Raw genomic sequence first — 19807 nt, 5'->3', positions numbered from 1 at the left:
AAAATCTTCTTTTGGAGGGCATCTCAGGAACCCACATTTTATTGGGGAAGAGCTGTAGCTCAGTAGTAGAACACCTCTTGCACTCAGAATGTCCCGTGGCCACTACCACTCAAAATAGACCAACCAAGTGCCCTCCAGATGTTTTGGACTACAGTTTCCTTTCATCCCTAACCATTGGCCATGCTGATTGGGGGGTGGAAGTGGTTTTCCAGAATATCTGGAGAGCACTAGGTTGAGGAAAGCTGGAGTAGACAATCCTGCACTACATTGGACTAATGGTCTGAGTATCACTGTGCACTTTCCTTTTTCCTGTTGAAAATGCATTTCTGTTTCCCTGAAGCAACCCAATAAACCTGGTAGTAGATGAAATAATAGTATCTTTCCTCTCTTCACCCCATTTTGAAAAGACTTGTGCATGTGAATGAACAGTCATAATTAAATCACAGATAGGTCTAGACTACACATATGACACAAGACAATGATTCAGTATAATTAGGATTCAAGGGACCATTAAATGTCTATTGAATTCTATGCCTGTGTGTCATTACATTGTTCTGAAACCTTTTATAGAAAGTTTCCATTATTATATATTGCTATTTAAACGACAATTAAGGCTGGATCCCATAGCTAAAACTGCATGTGCCTGCACTGTAAATAACATAGACCCTCTATCCTTTAGCAGGGTGCTTTTTTGATGCTTGAAACAAAATGCGACTGTAAAATAAACCCTAATAACTATGAATTAATTAGATATAAATTGCCACACCCTCCCAATCCTCTTTAATGAGATGTATTTACTGACTGCTCTGAGTACACTAATCATATATAATAACAGTGAACTCTATGTACTTATCAGATATATATAATAGCAAAGTCAGCTCTTTGAATGCTACTCCTTATGTAGCCTTAATGGCACCATCCACATACACAAAAAGAGATTTACCAGAGTTCTCAGGGGAATTGCAAGGTTTCCAGAAGCACAGGGAGGGAATGGAGTATGGAAAAATGACAATGGGATAAAGAACCCCAAACTGCCCCAATGCGGTCTGAGTATATAGTCAGTGGTGGTCACAGAATGCCATCTTTTGGGAGGGCAAAATATAGAAAACTGAAGATGAGGGGGAATGAAAGGAATTTTTCTGGAAGAAGGCATAACTGATTGGCTGGAATCCAGAACAAAAGGACTACACAAATTTTGTCGCAGGTCCCACTTGTTGATTCCTTTTATCCAGGATGTGAAGAAAGAACAGGGTTTGGGTGATCTCTATCCCCCCCCCCCGCAGCCTCACACATACACTGCTTTCTGGGTTCCTCTGTTTTATCAGCTTCTGGGTCATCTAGGAGGAATGTCCTGCTCTATTTTGAGTGCTGTTTTCTCCCTAAAAGAATTCAGTATCTTGACAGCTTGTTATCAAAACATGGTGGGGAAGAAGGAAGACTAAAGGCTGGGAATTCCCTAAAATGCCACTATAATCTTCACACTGGATTCCAAAAGAGAGTGTAATTGTGTTTGTGCTCTTTTCTCTGTGTCTCCTTGCATCTTTTCCTTCTAAGGAACCCGGGTATAAGTGGTTTTTACAGGACCAGAATTTAGAATTCTGCATAATGCTTTCAGGATTAGGACAATAATTTTAAGAAGATCCTAACATCAGGTTTATGGGTCAGATATATGTTACATTTTCCAACTTGTATGTATTTTGTAATGTATGGAAAGCTGCGTGGTCATTTCTGCTGTGGTTACACAGTACAAGCAGCAGCCAGTAACTTTGTGTACTTATGTTGGAAGATTAACTTGCACTGTCCATTCATGCTGGTTCCTATTTGGAGATTCATCTTCATGTTGGAAAAAGTAGCATGCTAAATGGTGCCACAAGCCAGCCACATGGATACCGTTGTGTGTCAGGATTATAATGGATATAAGTAAATCAGCACATGGACCAGAGTTATTGGGTGAAGACACTCCACTCCAACCACTGCCAGAAACATGTAGCACTGAACTGAGAAGTCCATACAGCATCAGGCCAATCCATAGATAAGCCTGCCCATGGAATACACCTCCAGACAGAAGCATTTCTGGTAAGGTGGCCTCCATGTGGCTACCAGAATATATACAGTAGACAGAAGGTAGAGATACAGCAAAGTTAAAAACAGACTATGACGATTGAAACAGGAAAATACGGTTGACTTTCTAATTATGACATTTTCACCAGACTCACATAAAAGACTCCTTTCAATTTCCACCTCTCTCCAAATTACATCGCACACAAAAGCAACATTGTACAAAGTCAAATGTTAATATTTCCTTGGTTATATTATCCACTACAATATTCTATTGTGGGATACTTCACATCTGCTGAAAGAAAGCCAACGAGCTCTTCTCTACAACAAAAACAACGATTAGCAATCTGTAACATTCACCTTTGGAATTCTTTCTGTCTTCACAGTAACAAGAGCATGTGCATCCACAAGTTCGTTGATTTTAAATAGCCACCTTTTGAAGAGTTATTGAGCAAATTAAGTGTGGCTTTAGACAACTTCTGTTCTGTCGAGATCTGTGCTATAGATATAACAGAACTGACTGGTGTCCAAATAAACTCTTTATCCAGTTCTCATACTGTACATCCTCAAAATGCCTACCACATCTAAGTTAGCAAGCATGTCAGTTGTTAGCCTTTCCTAGGGTTAGTTTTAAAGAAATCTGTCTCATGGGCACTGCTTCTAAAGTTTAAATTGTACACTTACAATATAACTGTAATTTGTGAGCCTCTGGGCAAGTGGAGAAAAGCACAGTTGAAGTTTCTCTCTTGAAGAGGTGTCTCATCATAGCTAAACAGTGCCAGAACCTAAACCAGAGTGAATCCCCATGTAAGTCATCCATGTAAATTTCAGGTGTGAGTCTCATTTAAAAGATGTCTCATTAAAAAGAAATACCTGTTTCTGTGCTAATCCTGACAGATTGATTTCACTTCTACCCCTTCCCATTTTTGAATGCAGTCAGCCACTTGTTAAAATGTTTAGGATTTGGGCTACCTGTTGACTTTCTCAAATGCTAGAAGCATGAAAAACCTCAGCTGGCTAAAAATGAAATTTCTCCTGTGGTTATTAAACAGCATTCCTGTGTGGTTTTGTGTGTAGGTTTTTGAAGGCAACACAAACTATGACACCCCTGAACTCCGTGCCTTTGAGCCTATAACAACCAGATTCATCCGTGTCTACCCTGAAAGAGCCACCCACAGTGGATTGGGACTGAGGATGGAACTATTGGGCTGCGAAATTGAAGGTAATTGCACAGCCTAAGATTAATATGTTGCATTCATTATTATTCTTTTCCTACATATAGTCCTGCTTATGCTACTGCAGAGTGAGAAATGTTTGATCTCTTTCTTCTCCATTAGCTGTTAATGTTAATAGTATTGTGCTTTGCAATACTTCAGTGTATCTGAAGAAGTGTGCATGCACACGAAAGCTCATACCAAGAACAAACTTAGTTGGTCTCTAAGGTGCTACTAGGGGACCCAGGTGGCGCTGTGGGTTAAACCACAGAGCCTAGGGCTTGCTGATCAGAAGGTCAGCGGTTCGAATCCCTGTGACGGGGTGAGCTCCTGTTGTTCGGTCCCAGCTCCTGCCCACCTAGCAGTTCGAAAGCACATCAAAGTGCAAGTAGATAAATAGGGACCGCTCCAGCGGGAAGGTAAACGGCGTTTCCGTGCGCTGCCCTGGTTCGCCAGAAGCGGCTTTGTCATGCTGGCCACATGACCCGGAAGCTGTCTGTGGACAAACGCCGGCTCCCTCGGCCTATAGAGCGAGATGAGCGCCGCAACCCCAGAGTCGGACACGACTGGACCTGATGGTCAGGGGTCCCTTTACCTTTACCTAAGGTGCTACTGGAAGGAATTTTTTTATTTTTATTTTGTTTTGCCACAGTAGTTAGGCTTTCAATTCCCTATCCTACCTTAGCGTCCTTATAATCTTTGTTAGAGAAGATGTGACGCTGAAGATTGCAACAGCAAAACAAGGGGACAAATATTGCTTTCTTCCTTTTTTGTTCAAATCCACTGGGGCTTATTTCTGAGCAAACCTCTCAGGAACTGGCAGTTCTAATGTGAAGCAGCCATGGTGCAAACTGAAGCAAGGCAGTCTTTATTCCAGATTAGCTAGTCCAGAACTCATTTGTCTCTGGCTGCACCCATCATCTGCTTTTACCCTAACTACCACCAGCATGTGCCCCCCCCCAACAGAATCCCCCAAGGGAATAAATTAATAGATCATTTTGCACATGATACACAGTCCACAAAAGACCAAAACTCATGCAGATCCTCCATATCTCAAGGCATTTGGTTTTATTTGAAAACAGTATCAATCTTTTCTCGTTATACATATAGGTTATAGAAATGTGTTTGTCATGACAACTCACTTGGGAAACTAAGGGGAGCAGAACTTTTTTTTTTTAAGTAGTTTAATGTGACATGAAGACCTGCTTTTCAAAGGGGGACATGCTTTTTTAAAAAAATCCTTTTGCATGACCCTCACTTTGTATGCTGACCAATATGGATGAATAATCAACAGGAAGACCATCTAAGAGCAAGCAGCTTGTGTACACACTGTCTAGGAGAGGCCTAATTCTGAAGCTCCCTGTGTAGATAGAGGCCTTCTGTTGGTCACATGGCGTTTTTTCTCCACCCGCCAATTCAGAGTTTCGTGTAAATAGTGTGGATACATAAAATGCTGTGTACTGAAGAATAGAAAACCTCTTTCACGCAGAGAACTCTGTAGGTACAACACATCCCACCTTCCACCCCCAAGTGAGTTCAGTTTCAGGTGGGGTCAGTTGTTTCCAAATCTGCATCTTGAAAGCATATTATTTGACTTGACAATATTATTCTTGACAATATTATTCTTGGCCTTCAGCTTAGACAGTACAGTACAGACCATGTTAAGGGCAGGATATGGGAAAATTATAAATAAAGAGATGTTTCCTGTATGAAATGAATGGTCTTTGTTCATCACAGAATCATGCTTGCGGGCTGAAATGCTAACAAGTCTCAGAGTATGTTTTAACCAAGCCAGGTTGGTTTATTTATTTCAGTACCTACCTCTGTCCCAACCACTCCTGACAGCAACCTTGTGGATGAGTGTGATGATGACCAAGCAAACTGCCACAGTGGAACAGGTGATGACTTCCAGTTGACAGGTGCAGAAACCATCCACATTCCATTGCAACGCCATTTTTGTTCAGTCCAATCCCAGTTGCAATGTTTGCTTTGCCTCTACTGCTCACAATAAGAAAGCATGACACACGCATGACTTTTTTTTGTTGGGCGAGCATTGCCACAACTTACATATATTCATTTTTATTTGCATGACAATTTAAGGGACCTAGAGTGGATCAGTCACTTGTCTTTTAACCAATGAAACCATTAATTAATTGATCCAATTAAGATCTGTTTTCCAAGATTTAAATCTTTGTTCCTTTTTGACATAATGAGGTATGTATCTAATAAACATATGGTTCAGTAAAAAAAAATCTAACACTCATTTCTGGGTTGTATGTGGCCTTAAGTACAGCAATGTATAAAAGTGGCATACAAGTTAAAAACAAAATGAAAAAAAGGAACGAAAAAGCTACCTTTAAACCATGGCAGAAATAGCTTCAAAAGAAAACCCATGTTTGCATTTAACTCTCTGTTCATTAGTTAAAATTGACTTACATGGCTTAATCAACTAAACCTTTAGTTGATTAATCTACCAATTTAACCAATTACAGCTTGCAAGCCTAATGAAAATCTAGGGTCTTTTAAATTTATTTGTTTGTTTAAAGTATTATTTCCCCCAGGTGATATTTTGACATAGATGTAGACTAATCAGTTATCATTTAACTGTCCTTTTCCAAAAAGTGGTTGGATGGGTAAGTATAATCTTAGAGCTAAGGTGCATCTGGTCTAAGATAGAGTTTCATTACAACCTGGGGAGATTTCTGTCAGTTTCCATTTAGCAATGAGGTCATTTAGGACTGGGGGCAAGGAAAGTCTTCTTCTATATCATTAGCATACACAATTTTGCCACTCAGTGGTGGTCTATCCTTCTTACTTCTTCAAAGTCACACCTAAGTCTGTACAGTACTGTTAAGCACTAGCAAGGAAAAAGAAGCTGTAGAGAGCAAAAGTCTCCCATGGGCTCACTTTTATGAAGACCAGAGTGTATCTGTTTCTTTTATATACCATAATTAGGTTGGCTTATGTAGCTGTTTGGAACTCTCTTCTCCCATAAGGCTATATGTCTGATCTGCTGGATAGGGCCTATGTTAGCCAGAGCTAGATACCTACAAATAAGTGGCCTCATTTCCCTCCTCCTACAAGTTACTGTATGATCGCTCCCTTATGAGCTGGAGGGCTAAACATTTATTGTTTCCTACATAGCAGTGCAGCTTGCATAGCTACGTTTGCAAGACAGTTAAAATCTGGCAGTGCATACTCGAAGGACTTTAGATAACCTTAGCCAGGTAGCAAACAGTTGTTTAGGGACTTGGGATGGGTTTTAGTTTCCCCTTCAGTCAGCAATTAAATGGTGGGGAGAGGAGGGGGGGACCCTACTAAAGCTAATGAAAAAATAACTACGAAAGCAAAAACACTCATTATTTAAGTGTTTGCCTCATTCCGAATCTCACATTTCCCCCAGAAAATAATTACTAAAAACAGTGTAGTCTTTTTATATATTACACACACACACACACACACACACACACACACCGCACAGTTGTAGTGCATGCTTTTCACATTACAATTTCTCAGGCTGCCTTTGCTTCTTCTTATGTAAGTCAAATGTAACAAAATACCCTTCAAAAAAGCTGCAAAAGTGCTTAGAAGTTCGGCAACCTCTCAACATTGAAAAACGCCCCCCTGCCCCTCTCCTGGCCTTTCTGACTACAGAAGCCTGCGCACAGCTTCAGTGCTATGAGATGAAAAGTATGGCATAGTCTTTGAATAATATCCTATAGGAGACTTTTCAGATGAAGAACCATATATACCTCCACCCCATGGGTACCACCACCAAGTCCCAAAGCCACATCTCCTATCCATTCAAACCAAAACTAGATTTGCCATTACGACAAACCAATAAATAAAATAAAAAAATGTATGAACAAGCTGGTTTCCAAACTTCCCATTCATCTTTCTGTTATTCCACTTCACTGAGTTGCTTTCCATCTGGTTTCAAGGCATTAAGAGACAGGAAAGAGCACTGGGCTGGTTCAACATCCCTCTCCCCCCCCCCCAAACAACCCTATTCCGTCTCTGGTATTTTCCTCTTGCAGAGGAATGCAATCACTCCCCTCCTGACCCCTCTGCCTCTCAGGGCTGAAGCAGACATGTGTGTGTTTGCTCACTTTGTTGTTGTTCAGTCGTTCAGTCGTGTCCGACTCTTCGTGACCCCATGGACCAGAGCACGCCAGGCACGCCTATCCTTCACTGCCTCTCGCAGTTTGGCCAAACTCATGTTAGTAGCTTCGAGAACACTGTCCAACCATCTCATCTTCTGTCGTCCCCTTCTGGGTGGGTGGATTTACTAGTTTGCTCACTAGTTTGACTATAAAGTGGAATGAAGAGGTCTACTTTTATCCCTAAATGGAGTGGGCCACAGACAGGAGTGCCCCTCACCTTACCTCTCTACATTCTAATGCTTTTATCTGCCCCCTCCCACCCAGTGAAACAGCTGGGGTGAGACCCTTCAAGCAGCAGAACCTGGGTCAGTGTCTGGGGGCAGTATGGTTAGCCACCTGTCATGGGCCTAGGGCTCAGATGGGCCCATTAGTGGTCCTGCCGACCCCACTGCCACCAGTGCTTTGACCCCTGCTGCCATCCAGGCTGTTGTACAGCTCTGCTGCTGCTTCCTTCCACTGCCAAGCACTTTCGTGTTCTGTATCCATCAGACCTAATGGTGTATATGGAACGAAGGGAGATCAAAACTCATAGCTCATTGCTCAATACTTTGTGACTAATGGTCCATCATATTTTAAAACCAGGATAATAAAGTCAATAGTATTTTACGTTACTATTAAATTGATATTTTTATTATTACTTCTGTTACTATTATTAGAAATCTACAAGGAAAAGTAAACAAATCATTGCATTAATAAATCTAGTAAACTGATAGATTGACAGTAACCTAATCATTACATTAATAAATAAATCTGTGTGTAGTGCAATACAAGTGGGTGGATTTATGTGATAGAATACAGGCTCAGGCTTTAAAACAGTATTACTCTAGGGCAGTTGAGTATCTTTGTACATTTTGCTGTCTGCAAAGGGTGCTCCTCTTGCTTTTTTATTTCTTTAATATGGAGAGTTTATGAATTATGCTCTTAGGGTTCTATTAATTGCACACAACCCAGAAAGCCTAATTGCCCAAGTGCATCAAAATAAACTTGCCTAAGTTGTATAATTGCAACTGCACTTTAAGCTAATTACTACTTTTAGCAGGCCGATAAAAATTTTCAGTTAATAAAGGCAAACATTTGTAATGCATGCATATTTTGTCCTATATATATCTTGCATGTCTGACTTGTACCTTCACCACTCACTCTGTATTGCTCTTTCCTTGGCATGAAAGTATTATAGCTTCATTAAACCTCATCACAGTCATTATAGCACTTTAAATGTTTCCCTGCAGCGATAGGAGGAAGGCTTGGTTGATCGTAATCAGTGGCTTATTACTTGATACATTCGGTCCTGACTTTTCTCCCCCTTTTTTTCAAAGCCTTTATCTATATGCTTAGAAGAACAAAAATACATTTATTACATGATAAAGTAATCATGGACTTCAAGAATTTCACTAGGATGGCTAATTATACGAACAAGTTCTGGTGATAGGATACTGGTAAATTATCTAATTGTCCCTTGAACACTTATTTTTGGAAGAACTGAGTTAGAATACACAGCAACAACCATGGACCACTCTCTAGCTGACCCATGTGGAATCATGTAAATATCTGTTGCATGTGAAATGTCCACCTTGCAAGACCATCACTCACAACTGCACCAGTCATTTGTCTTCTGTTGTGATCTGTTGCTAAGGGAAGAGCTGCCTAGGAATCTGGGAGATCTCTTCGGTGCTTCTAATACAGCAAAAGCAAAGTGGGAGGCAACCAGTATGAGTTACTGGTTTCTGCAGCCACAGCAGGCTTTATGGTTCTCCAGCAGTTTGACTTCATCTCTGGAGACACACACCATAGTCTCTCAAGACAGACAGATGCCAACAGTGATTCAGTAGCATGGCAAATCAAAAATATACAAAAGCAAATGCAATATCCAAAGTGGGAAACAGTTTCTGTGTTAAAACATTTTTTTTAATAGTAAAGTTCCAAGTAACATAAATGAGTTCATGTCCATTGGTCTTGCGATGTGACCTTATATAAATCACCCTCAGCTGCATCCTCTGCAAAGAGGATCAGTTGGTTAAATGTGTATGTTTGTGTCCAAGATCATAAGTCTGAAGAAGTTTTTCAAGTATTATCCCTCTTGACAAAGAACACCAAATCTTGAGTATTTCGATTTTTGCGTTAATTTATGCACGAATGCTCACATAGCTAGATGCATAATCAAGGAACTTTTCTAAGTTATTTAACATATCTACTTTTTTCTGTTCTACGTGATATATCATATGCAATTCCTTTGCAGGCAGTACCACAGCCGTGATAACAGAAAACCCAACAGCAGCTGACACTACAGTACAGCCAGGTATGATGCTTTTCTTTTCTTTCTAAAAAGTGTTTCCAGTTAAAATAGAGTGCATTTCACAATTGTTATCTTGTGCCAAAGACAGATATAATGAATTGCAGGGCTCTCTGGCTTTCCATCCCTTCAAACTCTCTGAAGTATAAAGTAGCATCTGGTCTCCAAGCTCAGTACAGTAAATATTTTACTCCTTCCATCCACATGTATATGCAGCACAGAACTAGCTTCCCGTCTGTGTCGTTGCATGCCAAATGGTGACAATACTACCCAAAAATTCACAGGCCAAATCACACACTGCACTTTCTGAAGTGGGGGGGGGGGGTGTTGAATAAATAAATTGTATCTCTTCTTTGACAGAATATGTGTTTGCAAACTAGAAAGGAACAAAGGCCATAAATAACCGAGGAGGAGGCCATCCTATTTTTAGCTTCCACCATTCTGCAAAACCCGGCCCAAAAAAGCAGTGTGTGTTCGTTTTTCCTCCCACCACGGAGTTGGCAGTTTTACAATACTCTTCTTTTCTAGCAAGAATCCTTGAAAAGAGTTGTGCAAAGTGCTACGATAAACTTGGGCAGAGAGGAGAGAAGCTGTTAGTGGCAGCTGGTTCTTTCTCCCCCTCAATCAATACAATAGCTAATAGCTTTTTGAAAAGCTCTTAATTTGCAGTTACATGGGGCTTCATAGTAGGAGTTCTGGCCATTTTTAATATCCTGTATGGCTTGAAAGGAGAGAAAGAAAGAGCATTTCCCCAAAGTTCTCCAACAGTGATCAGCACCAATGTTAATTTTGTTGTTGTTAATAATTGTAAAGAGGGGAACTGGCCACTCCTCGGTTACTCACATTTCCTTTATTAAACTGCAATCAGGCACAGTCTCCAAAGTAATTTATTAACAGGGTGTGTATGTGTATATAAGTATTTCCGCTACAACATGACACTGGAGGCTTTGCTACAAGCAAAACATAAACGTATTAACAGCATTCATGCTTCCTTAAAGACAACTGTGTTTCAGGCCTGATTAGCCAAAAGAGAAGGTGGTTAATTGCAAGGTTGTGTCTCTTAACCTTTGGATTTCCATGTCGTGAAGGTGAACACTTTCCCCAGCTCAAAACTGTTTTCTTCCTCGCAAGATTGTTCAGTCAGCATAGGCTATTGTGAGCAACATCCTGCCCTCTTATTTCTTGAGACAAACACATTTGTATCTGTGCTTTTGCAGACATTGTATTGATGGTACAGACATTATATTGGCAGTTACATTACTAGATTGCTTGATTACTTTCAAGTACGTGTGCATTCTGGCATTTATAGGAAAGTCCTACTCAGTAAAGTATCTTTTATATAAGCTTCCAATTTAAACAAAAAGATTGGCTTTCTCACATTTCCTAGGTCTCATTTTATTTCCCAAATCATCCCATTGCCACCTTCCTTGTGCAGTTTAAGAAAGCAAGAACTAAAGTTGCAGAACTAATTCATTACTAGGGAAGGCATGCAGTGCCCAGTGTTTGCATCCGGGGACAAATGGAAAACCAAACTGAATGGTCCGCATTTAGCTCAATTTCCATTTGTCTCAAAATGTCTGCTCAGGGGATATGAATGGGCACCAATGGGGGTCTCACTCAAGACTCACATTCATGCTCGTTTTTGAAGGAAGGAAAAATGCGAGGGCAAGGAAGCACGTCCTGCAAGCGTTAGCTGAATGCCACCCCTTGCAAGAAGTCATGGGTCTGTTCAGCACTGTGGGGTAGATGCCAGAGCTACACTCCATTCAAGCTTCCATTCATGCAAGAATTGCAAACTCCCTGCATGCCAAGTTCAAGCTCTTAAATTCAATCTATCTTTCTTTCTTTCTTTCTTTCTTTCTTTCTTTCTTTCTTTCTTTCTTTCTTTCGATTCAGCAAATTACATGACATTGAGACCAGTAGGGTGTACCACTGGTACATCAAAGTGACAGAAGCTTGAGAAGTGTGGGCTGGAGGAATGAACTGAATTCCTTCAGGAACCTGCAAAAGCAACATGGAAGATGAATACTTACAAAGTGCTTGGGCAGAAATGTTGTTCTGATGCTTTTGCATGTGTATCCTGAGAAGCGAGTCTCACTGAGGTCAATCAGGCTTACTCCCAATTAAGCAAACATAGGAGTGCAGCTGTAAACCTTCTAAGGACACCACAAATATTTTTCCAGATGTCCGTTGTCACCCTGAAGCAGCTTCTTGCTCTAATCAATGTTCTTCACACTACTGTAAACATTTAAAAAGTAACATTTGCAGGGGCACAGATAAAATTGCCCTGTCAAGGCACTGAGCTGCTGCTGCTGCTGCCAGTTAGTAACAATTGGTGACGGTTAGTGGCCTCCATGTGGGGAGCCATAATGTGCAAGCCACCCCTTTGTCAAGAACTCCCAACTGCTAAAAGTCCATGCTCAAATTAAAAGTTGCATAGAGTGTTTCGAAATTAGTCTCTTTATTCAAATGTTCACCTTCTTGAAAATGGCGTTGGGTTATAGCCAGCACTGGTCTTGCCCAGAGAAGGCACACTGAAATTAATGAGCATGGCTAACAGTCCCATTGATTTCAGTGGCTCTGCTCTGAGTAGTGCTTCATTCGATACAACCCAAAGTGGAAATTTGATTGGTGGCATCTCATCCCTTCTTGCTTAAAACAGATGTGTGCAAAAAAAAAAAAAAATGGGAGGGGACCCTTTGTAGACCAAGATAGACAAATGGTATTGCACAGAATTTGTCCAACTGTTTGTTCATGTGGAGTATTAATGATTCCAGCCGAGAGCAAGATGTGGCCAAGAAACGCAGCTGTTGGCTACTCTCACAGGCCAGATTTGTTTTAATTACATAATGCCATGTACCTCTATGCTTGTTAAAGAGTCATATGGAGATTTTGCTACACATCACCCATTAACTCTAATTCAAACAGCTTGTTAGGCAGCTAGTGCTGCCGTATTTGCTGTTTTTCTCTGTACCTCTGGCAAACTGAAAATGTAGGAATTTGTGGGGGGGGTTTCTGAGCAAAGCAAGACCAGTCCTGCACTTCTGGTACTGTTGACTCAAGGCAGTAGCTCGACTGCTAAGTCCTTTTCAGATGCCAGCCCTGAATGCCTAGCCAAGACATTCAGGGGTTTATTTCAAGTGCTCTACATGTAATGGAATAATTTGGAATATTGCAAACCAGCAAGCTTGTACTCACTTGAATTGGCATTTGCCTACGATATATTTGCCTCATCACTTGGCCATCTTTTAAATTGCCTAACTGGGTATTTTAGACATCTGCTTCTTTCGCATGTGTGTTTTATAAAAACATCTGCACTAAAATCACAAATGGGCAATTGTAAATTAGCATCAATTAATTGAAATAGTATGTTCAATTAAGGTTTGTGAGCAATGAGGACAGCTACCTGAGTTCCAATGGAATATTTGAATTATTGATCAATTCAACAGGCTGGAAACAAATTTAGCTGGCATGAATTCCTTCATATTGCGCACCTGACCCACACATATTCTGTAATGTTAGTGTGCAATATTTTTCAGGCCCACAAGGGCCCATATTTAACCCAATTTTGCAAGTTGCCACCTACATTGATTCCCCCCCCCCTCTTTCTCATTTCAAAAAATTAAATGCAGTTGATGCAACCTACCAGGTGTGGGTCACAGTCCATCACCTGAAATCTGGTGCGATATGTTTTCATTATCACAGGAATGCTGATGGTGTAGGGTCGCCCTGCATTACCTCATTCCTGGTGAAAGAGAATTGAATTGTTGCACTATCAATCTTCCTAGTTGAGCTTGAAGCATCATCAGTCACGACAGCAAGACAATATTTCAAACATGAGTTCATGTTTGAGATTATGGGAGTTTCTTTTCATTCTTTTGTTAATTAGGGATAGGTTTTTTTAAAAGTTTGATGATGTCTTTAGATATTGACCTTCTTAATGTTACCTGGTTGAGAAAGAGAGGAGGGCTATTAATTTAGGAGTCGTCCATGGTCAAGTGGGCATTTTCTCCCAACAATGAAAGTATATTACCAATTTTGAAACTTTTTTCTGAAAATTCAAAAAAACACAAAAGGATTCAGTTGATTGGAATTTGTTTTTACATTGAAAGGTAACAAACTATTTCATGTAAGACTACTAGGCAAAACTAGACAAAATCTGGAAACAAGATATGATCTCATCCAGACCAAAATAAGCTACATAATACCAGACTTCCCTTGTTTTACAGGGAGCTTCTTTTGAAGCCTGTTTTGTATTTAGTTGGCTGTGGGCCACATTTGTCTCTCATCCTTTCCAAATGTATTCATTTAAATGCTGCCATCTTGTGGGCCAATTAAAGTGCATGCAATTTTTTTTATTATTTACTTATGATCATTGTTAACACCTACAATATATTGTATGATTTGCAAAAGTAGAAAATAAGTCCCATCCCCACTAATTCCCCTGGCACACCACCCACTATTCCACCACGCAACAAAAGACCTCCAAGTAAAAACCTGGCAAGCTAAAAGCTTATACCACCTAGCAGACTTCTACAAAAATAACAAACCCATATCAACACAAGAAATACAAAACAAACTAGGGGGCACCCACACCACCAATTACATGCCCTCTTAAACAATCCAGTAGTAAAATCAGCAGCAACTAGGCTCTTGACAACCTTCAAAAACCTCCTCCTAACAACAAAGAGACACCCGTACTTGTGAAAGTTCCCCACACATTTTAGAATCCTAATTTTTCAGGGTTCTAAAACACACAGGGAACCCCTATGAGTGCAGGACTCTCCCCATTGCAGACAGTCACACAAGTTGAGGGACATCTGAAATGGCAAAGCAGTGGTGGTGCCAGCACACTTGTCCTTGCTGCCACCTTCACATACTTCCTTGATACCTTATTACAATGCTTGAAGATGGCTACAGACCACATCTGCATTTAGGTGCACATCTGGATGCAAATCTAGAATCTGGAATGCATGCATCTTCTTATCTGTGTTGAGGTGCAAAAAAAGCATTATGAAATCAAAACATAAATCATTCTTCTAACACTGAGAATAGTCTTTCTGGAATGCTGAGAAACTCTTGAAGCACATGCTCAGGAAGCAGATGGAGGAAACAGATTATTTAAATGTAGAGCAGGAATTGATGCGTTGTGGATACCTCTCTGTGGTTGCCAGGTGCAAATAGGATATGAAGTCCATCAAGAAATTCTCTTAATAGTGTTTTCACATGTGGAGCATTCCCCGATATTGGAAGAAACTGGACAAGATTGCTCTTATGCAAATCTCTCTATGCACAATGGAGCTGCCATTGGCAGATTGAAACAACAGAATGAATTTGAGGACATGACATTTGTTAAACATTGGGGGGCTTTCCATTTGGACTGTGTGTTAAACTCCAATTTATAAGTGATGTGCTTTGTTGTCCATTTGTGAATTAATTTATTATGGACATTGGCAGATTTATTGATGATATCATGATATCATTGCTTACCTGTGTCCTTGGCTATAGGCTTACCAAGTAGTAGCAACAGGCAGTTGACAACGCACCACTTTTGTGTTCCCACAGTGGCCTGGACTGCTGCTAGTTTGGAACATTGTGGGAAGTTCAAAATGGCATGCAGCTCAGAGATGGCTACTGCAGACTGTGACAATGCTTCTGCTGCTCACTGTCCGCCACTGTCCAGTGGAGGAGACCACTGGTGTAAGAGGGGACCCACTACTGGAGGGCACTTTGCCATGCAGCCCTCACACCTGGCACCAGCTTTTCCGTCGTCCTTACTTTTCTGGTTTCTTCCAAGCCATACTTTGCTGTTACATCTAAAGCAGCAAACTGTAGCTTGTGCTTGCCCTACAACGACGGTTGTCAATCACGATTTGAGCTGCATTCCAGCCTTGCTAACCTAGCATAACACCATGGTTTGGTGTTACATCTGAACCAAATCATCATCCTCTAATTGGGGGGGGGGGGTACGGCGTAAGAGAAAAATGTGTTGTTATTAACTTACCAGCGTAAGTATCTCTCTCTCTCTTCCTCCCATCCCTCCCTCCATGGCTGAAGAACTCCCAGCATATGGTTTCAACTGTGGTTTTGGCTACAGTTCTCAGAAGACAATCTGCCGTTGGGAGCATGACAGCCAACTTGACCTGAGGTGGGCAGTGGTCACCAGCAAACCAGGACCCATTCAGGACCACACAGGTAAAGTAGGGTTCACAGCTGAACTAGCAGTGGCGGGAGAAAGATTGCACTGTGTTCAAAATCAAAAGGCCTTCCGGGGAACGGTATTTCATGTTACTTAATTTCACGCTGAAAACAACTAAAAAGAACTGTGCTCTTTTAGGTTCCTTCCTAGGATTATGGTCAAATTCAACTAAATGTGCTGCAGCTATTCCAGAGCCTTTTGTCTCTTGTATGCCTTTCAATAATACCTGGATCAAGCTATATATGTTACAAATATACCGGTATCTAGAAGTCCCTTAGCAGCACCTCAAGCTATCTCATGTTTGATACTTGCCACCTTCAAAATGTAATAAGCAATGGGGCATTTTGTGACCCACGTGTGCCTCAATTATTGGTCTCCTTTTCATCTATGCAAATAAGTCAAATGTGCTGGCTGTGACCCCCCCCCCTTCTCCCATCTCCACTTTCTGCAGCCCCTCTCCCTCCCTCTTTTTACTTAATGAGAATGACAAGGAAATTAGGCAAAATTGGGCTCCTTAAATTTAGAGACGCTTTCAATTGAATCTTAAGACAAGTACATTTAGTTTTATGGGGTAGAAGGGGGGAAACTTATAATACTTTGACTATAAATGGTACTGTACAAATAAATGGCATCAAATTAAGCAAAAGGCAGTTATCTGAAACGAAGGCTGCAATAATGAGGAAAAATTGATGCAAAGTAAAATGAAATGACTTAGTGAGATCTGACATTGAAGGGAGGTTAAAAGCCATGTTAGCCATGGACTGACAAAATCTAAAAGGCATGCATAAGTTGAGCACTAATTAAGACAAAGTAGGCAGAGTTCCTGACCCAGAGCTGCAATAATATTCTTGAAATGAAAAATATTTGAACTTTGCCATCAGTGTCTGGAGGCAAGCACAACTTGTCCTCTCATTGAAAGGTTGTGGAAAAAAATGATACTCCTTAAATGTGGTTTTGTTATCATCAGGCTTTCGAATTTCAGGTGCCTTTTACATTCCATCGCTGTAATCTGGAAACGTTTTCACAGAAACATCACAAGTTCTGGTTTCTTCTTTTCTGCAAAACACTTGGCCTTGTCTTGCCAGTTTGTAAAAGGCTCTATGCCACACACCACAGCTGCTTTCTATATTTTACACAGAGAAGCAGAGCTATCAGTGCATGGGGGGGGGGTGTTAATCTAATAAATTAACTGCAAGATCACTGTAGGGAATGATTCCAGAACTGCAAGCAGGAATGCTGAGTGGCACAAGTGTTTGGGATCAGGGTACAAGATGTCTTGAATTCCTTTGGAAAATCCATGTTTCACACATATTTTTCTGCCATCTTGCTTCCGTTAAGTATAACCGGGCCAAAATGTGCATGAACAAGTTGCTAAGGTTGCCATTTTGTTTTCTTTTGTTTGTTTGTTTGTTTAATTTATACCCTGCCATTCCTCCAGTGAGTTCAAGGCAGTGTACATAGTCTTCCTCACCCCCATTACATCTTCACAACAACCCTGTGAGGTAGGTTATGCTGAGAGTTGGTGACCAGCCCAAGATTTCTCAGTGTATTTGATGGCTGAGGAGAGATGTGAAAAGTGTGGCCTCCTATGTAGCCTCCTAGTCCGACACACTAACCTTTACACCACACAGGGTCTCTCTTTACAAACTAGAAATTATACCACCTCCTCCCACCAATTCCTTATCTCATCCTGCCTGTCTTTGTACCACAGAGCCTAGGGCTTGCTGATCAGAAGGTTGGCGATTTGAATCCCCACGAAGGGGTGAGCTCCTGTTGCTCAGTCCCAGCTCCTGCCCACCTAGCAGTTCGAAAGCACGTCAAAGTGCAAGTAGATAAATAGGTACCGCTCTGGCGGGAAGATAACCGGCGTTTCCGTGCGCTGCTCTGGTTCGCCAGAAGCAGCTTTGTCATGCTGGCCACATGACCCGGAAGCTGTACGCCGGCTCCCTCGGCCAGTAACACGAGGTGAGCGCTGCAACCCCAAAGTCGGACACGACTGGACTTAATGGTCAGAGGTCCCTTTACCTTTACTAGCTGCACCAAGCAGGAATCCACAGCAGACAGGCAGTATATAAAATGAAATAATAAAGAAATAAGTTCCTCTCAACTGGGGCTTGTTTTGCTAAGCAAACTTGCGGCATCCTTCTGTGATGCCATGGTCCCTCCAGCATATCCTGCCTATTTATGCATGGTGTCCAATCAAGACTCTCGTCCTTTCTGCCAACACAAGCTTTTCAAAACATGTTGCCCTCCAGGCATTTTGGACTGCAACTCCCATCATCCCTGGCCATTGTCCACATTGACCAGGAATTGATGAGAGTTGTAGTCCAATGGGCAAAAGGTTGGGGAAGGCTGGTCCACACCATCACCTGAATGATCCACAGTGCCACATGTTCTCTTTTATGGGACAGGAATATAGATGAAGGGACAACCTTGACTTACTTGAAAGGAATCAATGCAGCCAGAGGAGAGAGCACAGGGTAACCTGCAAGGCGCTTCCATTGCAAATCTATTTTCCTAAAAAGGCTAGAATACTTGGAATACTTGAGGTTCATCAGGCTTAAGGGAACCAAAAGCGGGCCATTATTTCTAATGCAGTGTGTTTGTCACAGCAGGAGATGGCAATTTCATTTACTCACAAGCTGATGAAAACCAGAAAGGCAAAGTTGCACGGCTCATCAGCCCCATCATCAACCCGCAGAACTCTGCAGTCTGCATGACGTTCTGGTATCATATGCTGGGTGAACACGTTGGCACACTGAGGATCAAGCTGCGGTACCAGACGCATAGAGAGTATGATCAGGTCTTGTGGATGCTGACTGGAAATCAGGGAAACAGCTGGAAAGAAGGCCGGGTCCTGCTCCATAAGTCTGCAAAGCATTATCAGGTAGGCAATTGAATATTGGCACAAATGTCCCAGACTTTTGGCTTGAGGATAGTGGGTGTGGCTGGGGAGGCAATGTAACCTGGGGTGAGTCCTGAGAGCCACAGAGAAAGGCCAGGAGAGCCCATGATTTGAGTTCCCTCACCCCTGATTTAAAATGATCTCAAAATGGGAAAGACTTCTCTCAGCAGAAGACCTTGAAGAGCCATTGCAGTCAGAGCAGACCATGCTTGTCTGACTTGGTATAGGACAGGTTCACATGTTCATCAAGCCAGGGCAAATCACCTGCTGCATTTGTGCCCTGATCTATTATGGGCATTCAGGTTTTGCAGTCTGTATCCCGTGGCGGACCCTATACGCAGTTGAGTGCAATTGTGATGTTAAACTTTTAAAATGTCGCCTTGTTTCTTCTGGAACAAGGGTTGTTTCTCACTCCAACTTCTCAGTTTCGTTATCTTAAAATGTTACATAACCACCTTTCAGCCACGCTTCCATACTGTAAAACAGGATGAAAGTACACAAATAGAATAACAATACAAATAGAAAGACAATACAAAGCTGCTGCAGCTAGAACAACTATAAACTCTGAAAGTGTGGAAGAATTTTTTAAAATAGATTCTTTCCCTGGCACTAAAAGGGTAGCAAAGTTTGTACCAGCCAAGCCTCCTGAGAGAGCGAATTCCACAACTCCTTCACTACCTCTATTGTTGCTAATTCATAACTCCAGAAAAGCTGAGAAACCTATGATATATCTTCAGATTTGTTAAGTAGACACACAGATCGTATGACTCAGTACTCTTCAGTGGCATGTTGGCCTAAGGACTGGTTAAGGATTCTGCTTCTGGCTATTAACTCTAAACAAACAAAACAAGTCATTTAATTTTTCCAGGTGATGGTAGAAGGAGAAATTGGAAAAGGAAATGGAGGAATTGCAGTGGATGACATTAACTTTGACAACCACATAGCACCTGAGGAATGCCGAAGTAAGTATAATCTGAC

General features: G+C 41.4%; 1 protein-coding gene across 3 annotated transcripts in view; it reads left to right on the top strand.

The window, feature by feature from the left end:
- The window catches only part of NRP1 (neuropilin 1), a 125872-nt gene that overhangs the window by 98334 nt on the left and 7731 nt on the right, over window positions 1-19807 (top strand). For 2 of the 3 annotated variants that reach the window (XM_033165423.1, XM_033165420.1), the window contains exons 10-15: window positions 3136-3280; window positions 5087-5191; window positions 9672-9731; window positions 15783-15920; window positions 18540-18811; window positions 19698-19791. In XM_033165423.1, the coding sequence (XP_033021314.1) occupies window positions 3136-3280; window positions 5087-5191; window positions 9672-9731; window positions 15783-15920; window positions 18540-18811; window positions 19698-19791 (814 nt within the window). The remainder of the gene's footprint in view (window positions 1-3135; window positions 3281-5086; window positions 5192-9671; window positions 9732-15782; window positions 15921-18539; window positions 18812-19697; window positions 19792-19807) is intronic. The other variant, XM_033165421.1, reaches the window with a different exon arrangement.

Source organism: Lacerta agilis, chromosome 12 (assembly GCF_009819535.1).
Source record: "Lacerta agilis isolate rLacAgi1 chromosome 12, rLacAgi1.pri, whole genome shotgun sequence".
In the NCBI taxonomy this organism is placed as follows: domain Eukaryota; kingdom Metazoa; phylum Chordata; class Lepidosauria; order Squamata; family Lacertidae; genus Lacerta; species Lacerta agilis.
Note: the sequence above shows the minus strand (reverse complement) of the source record. Positions and strands in the feature narration are given on the sequence as shown.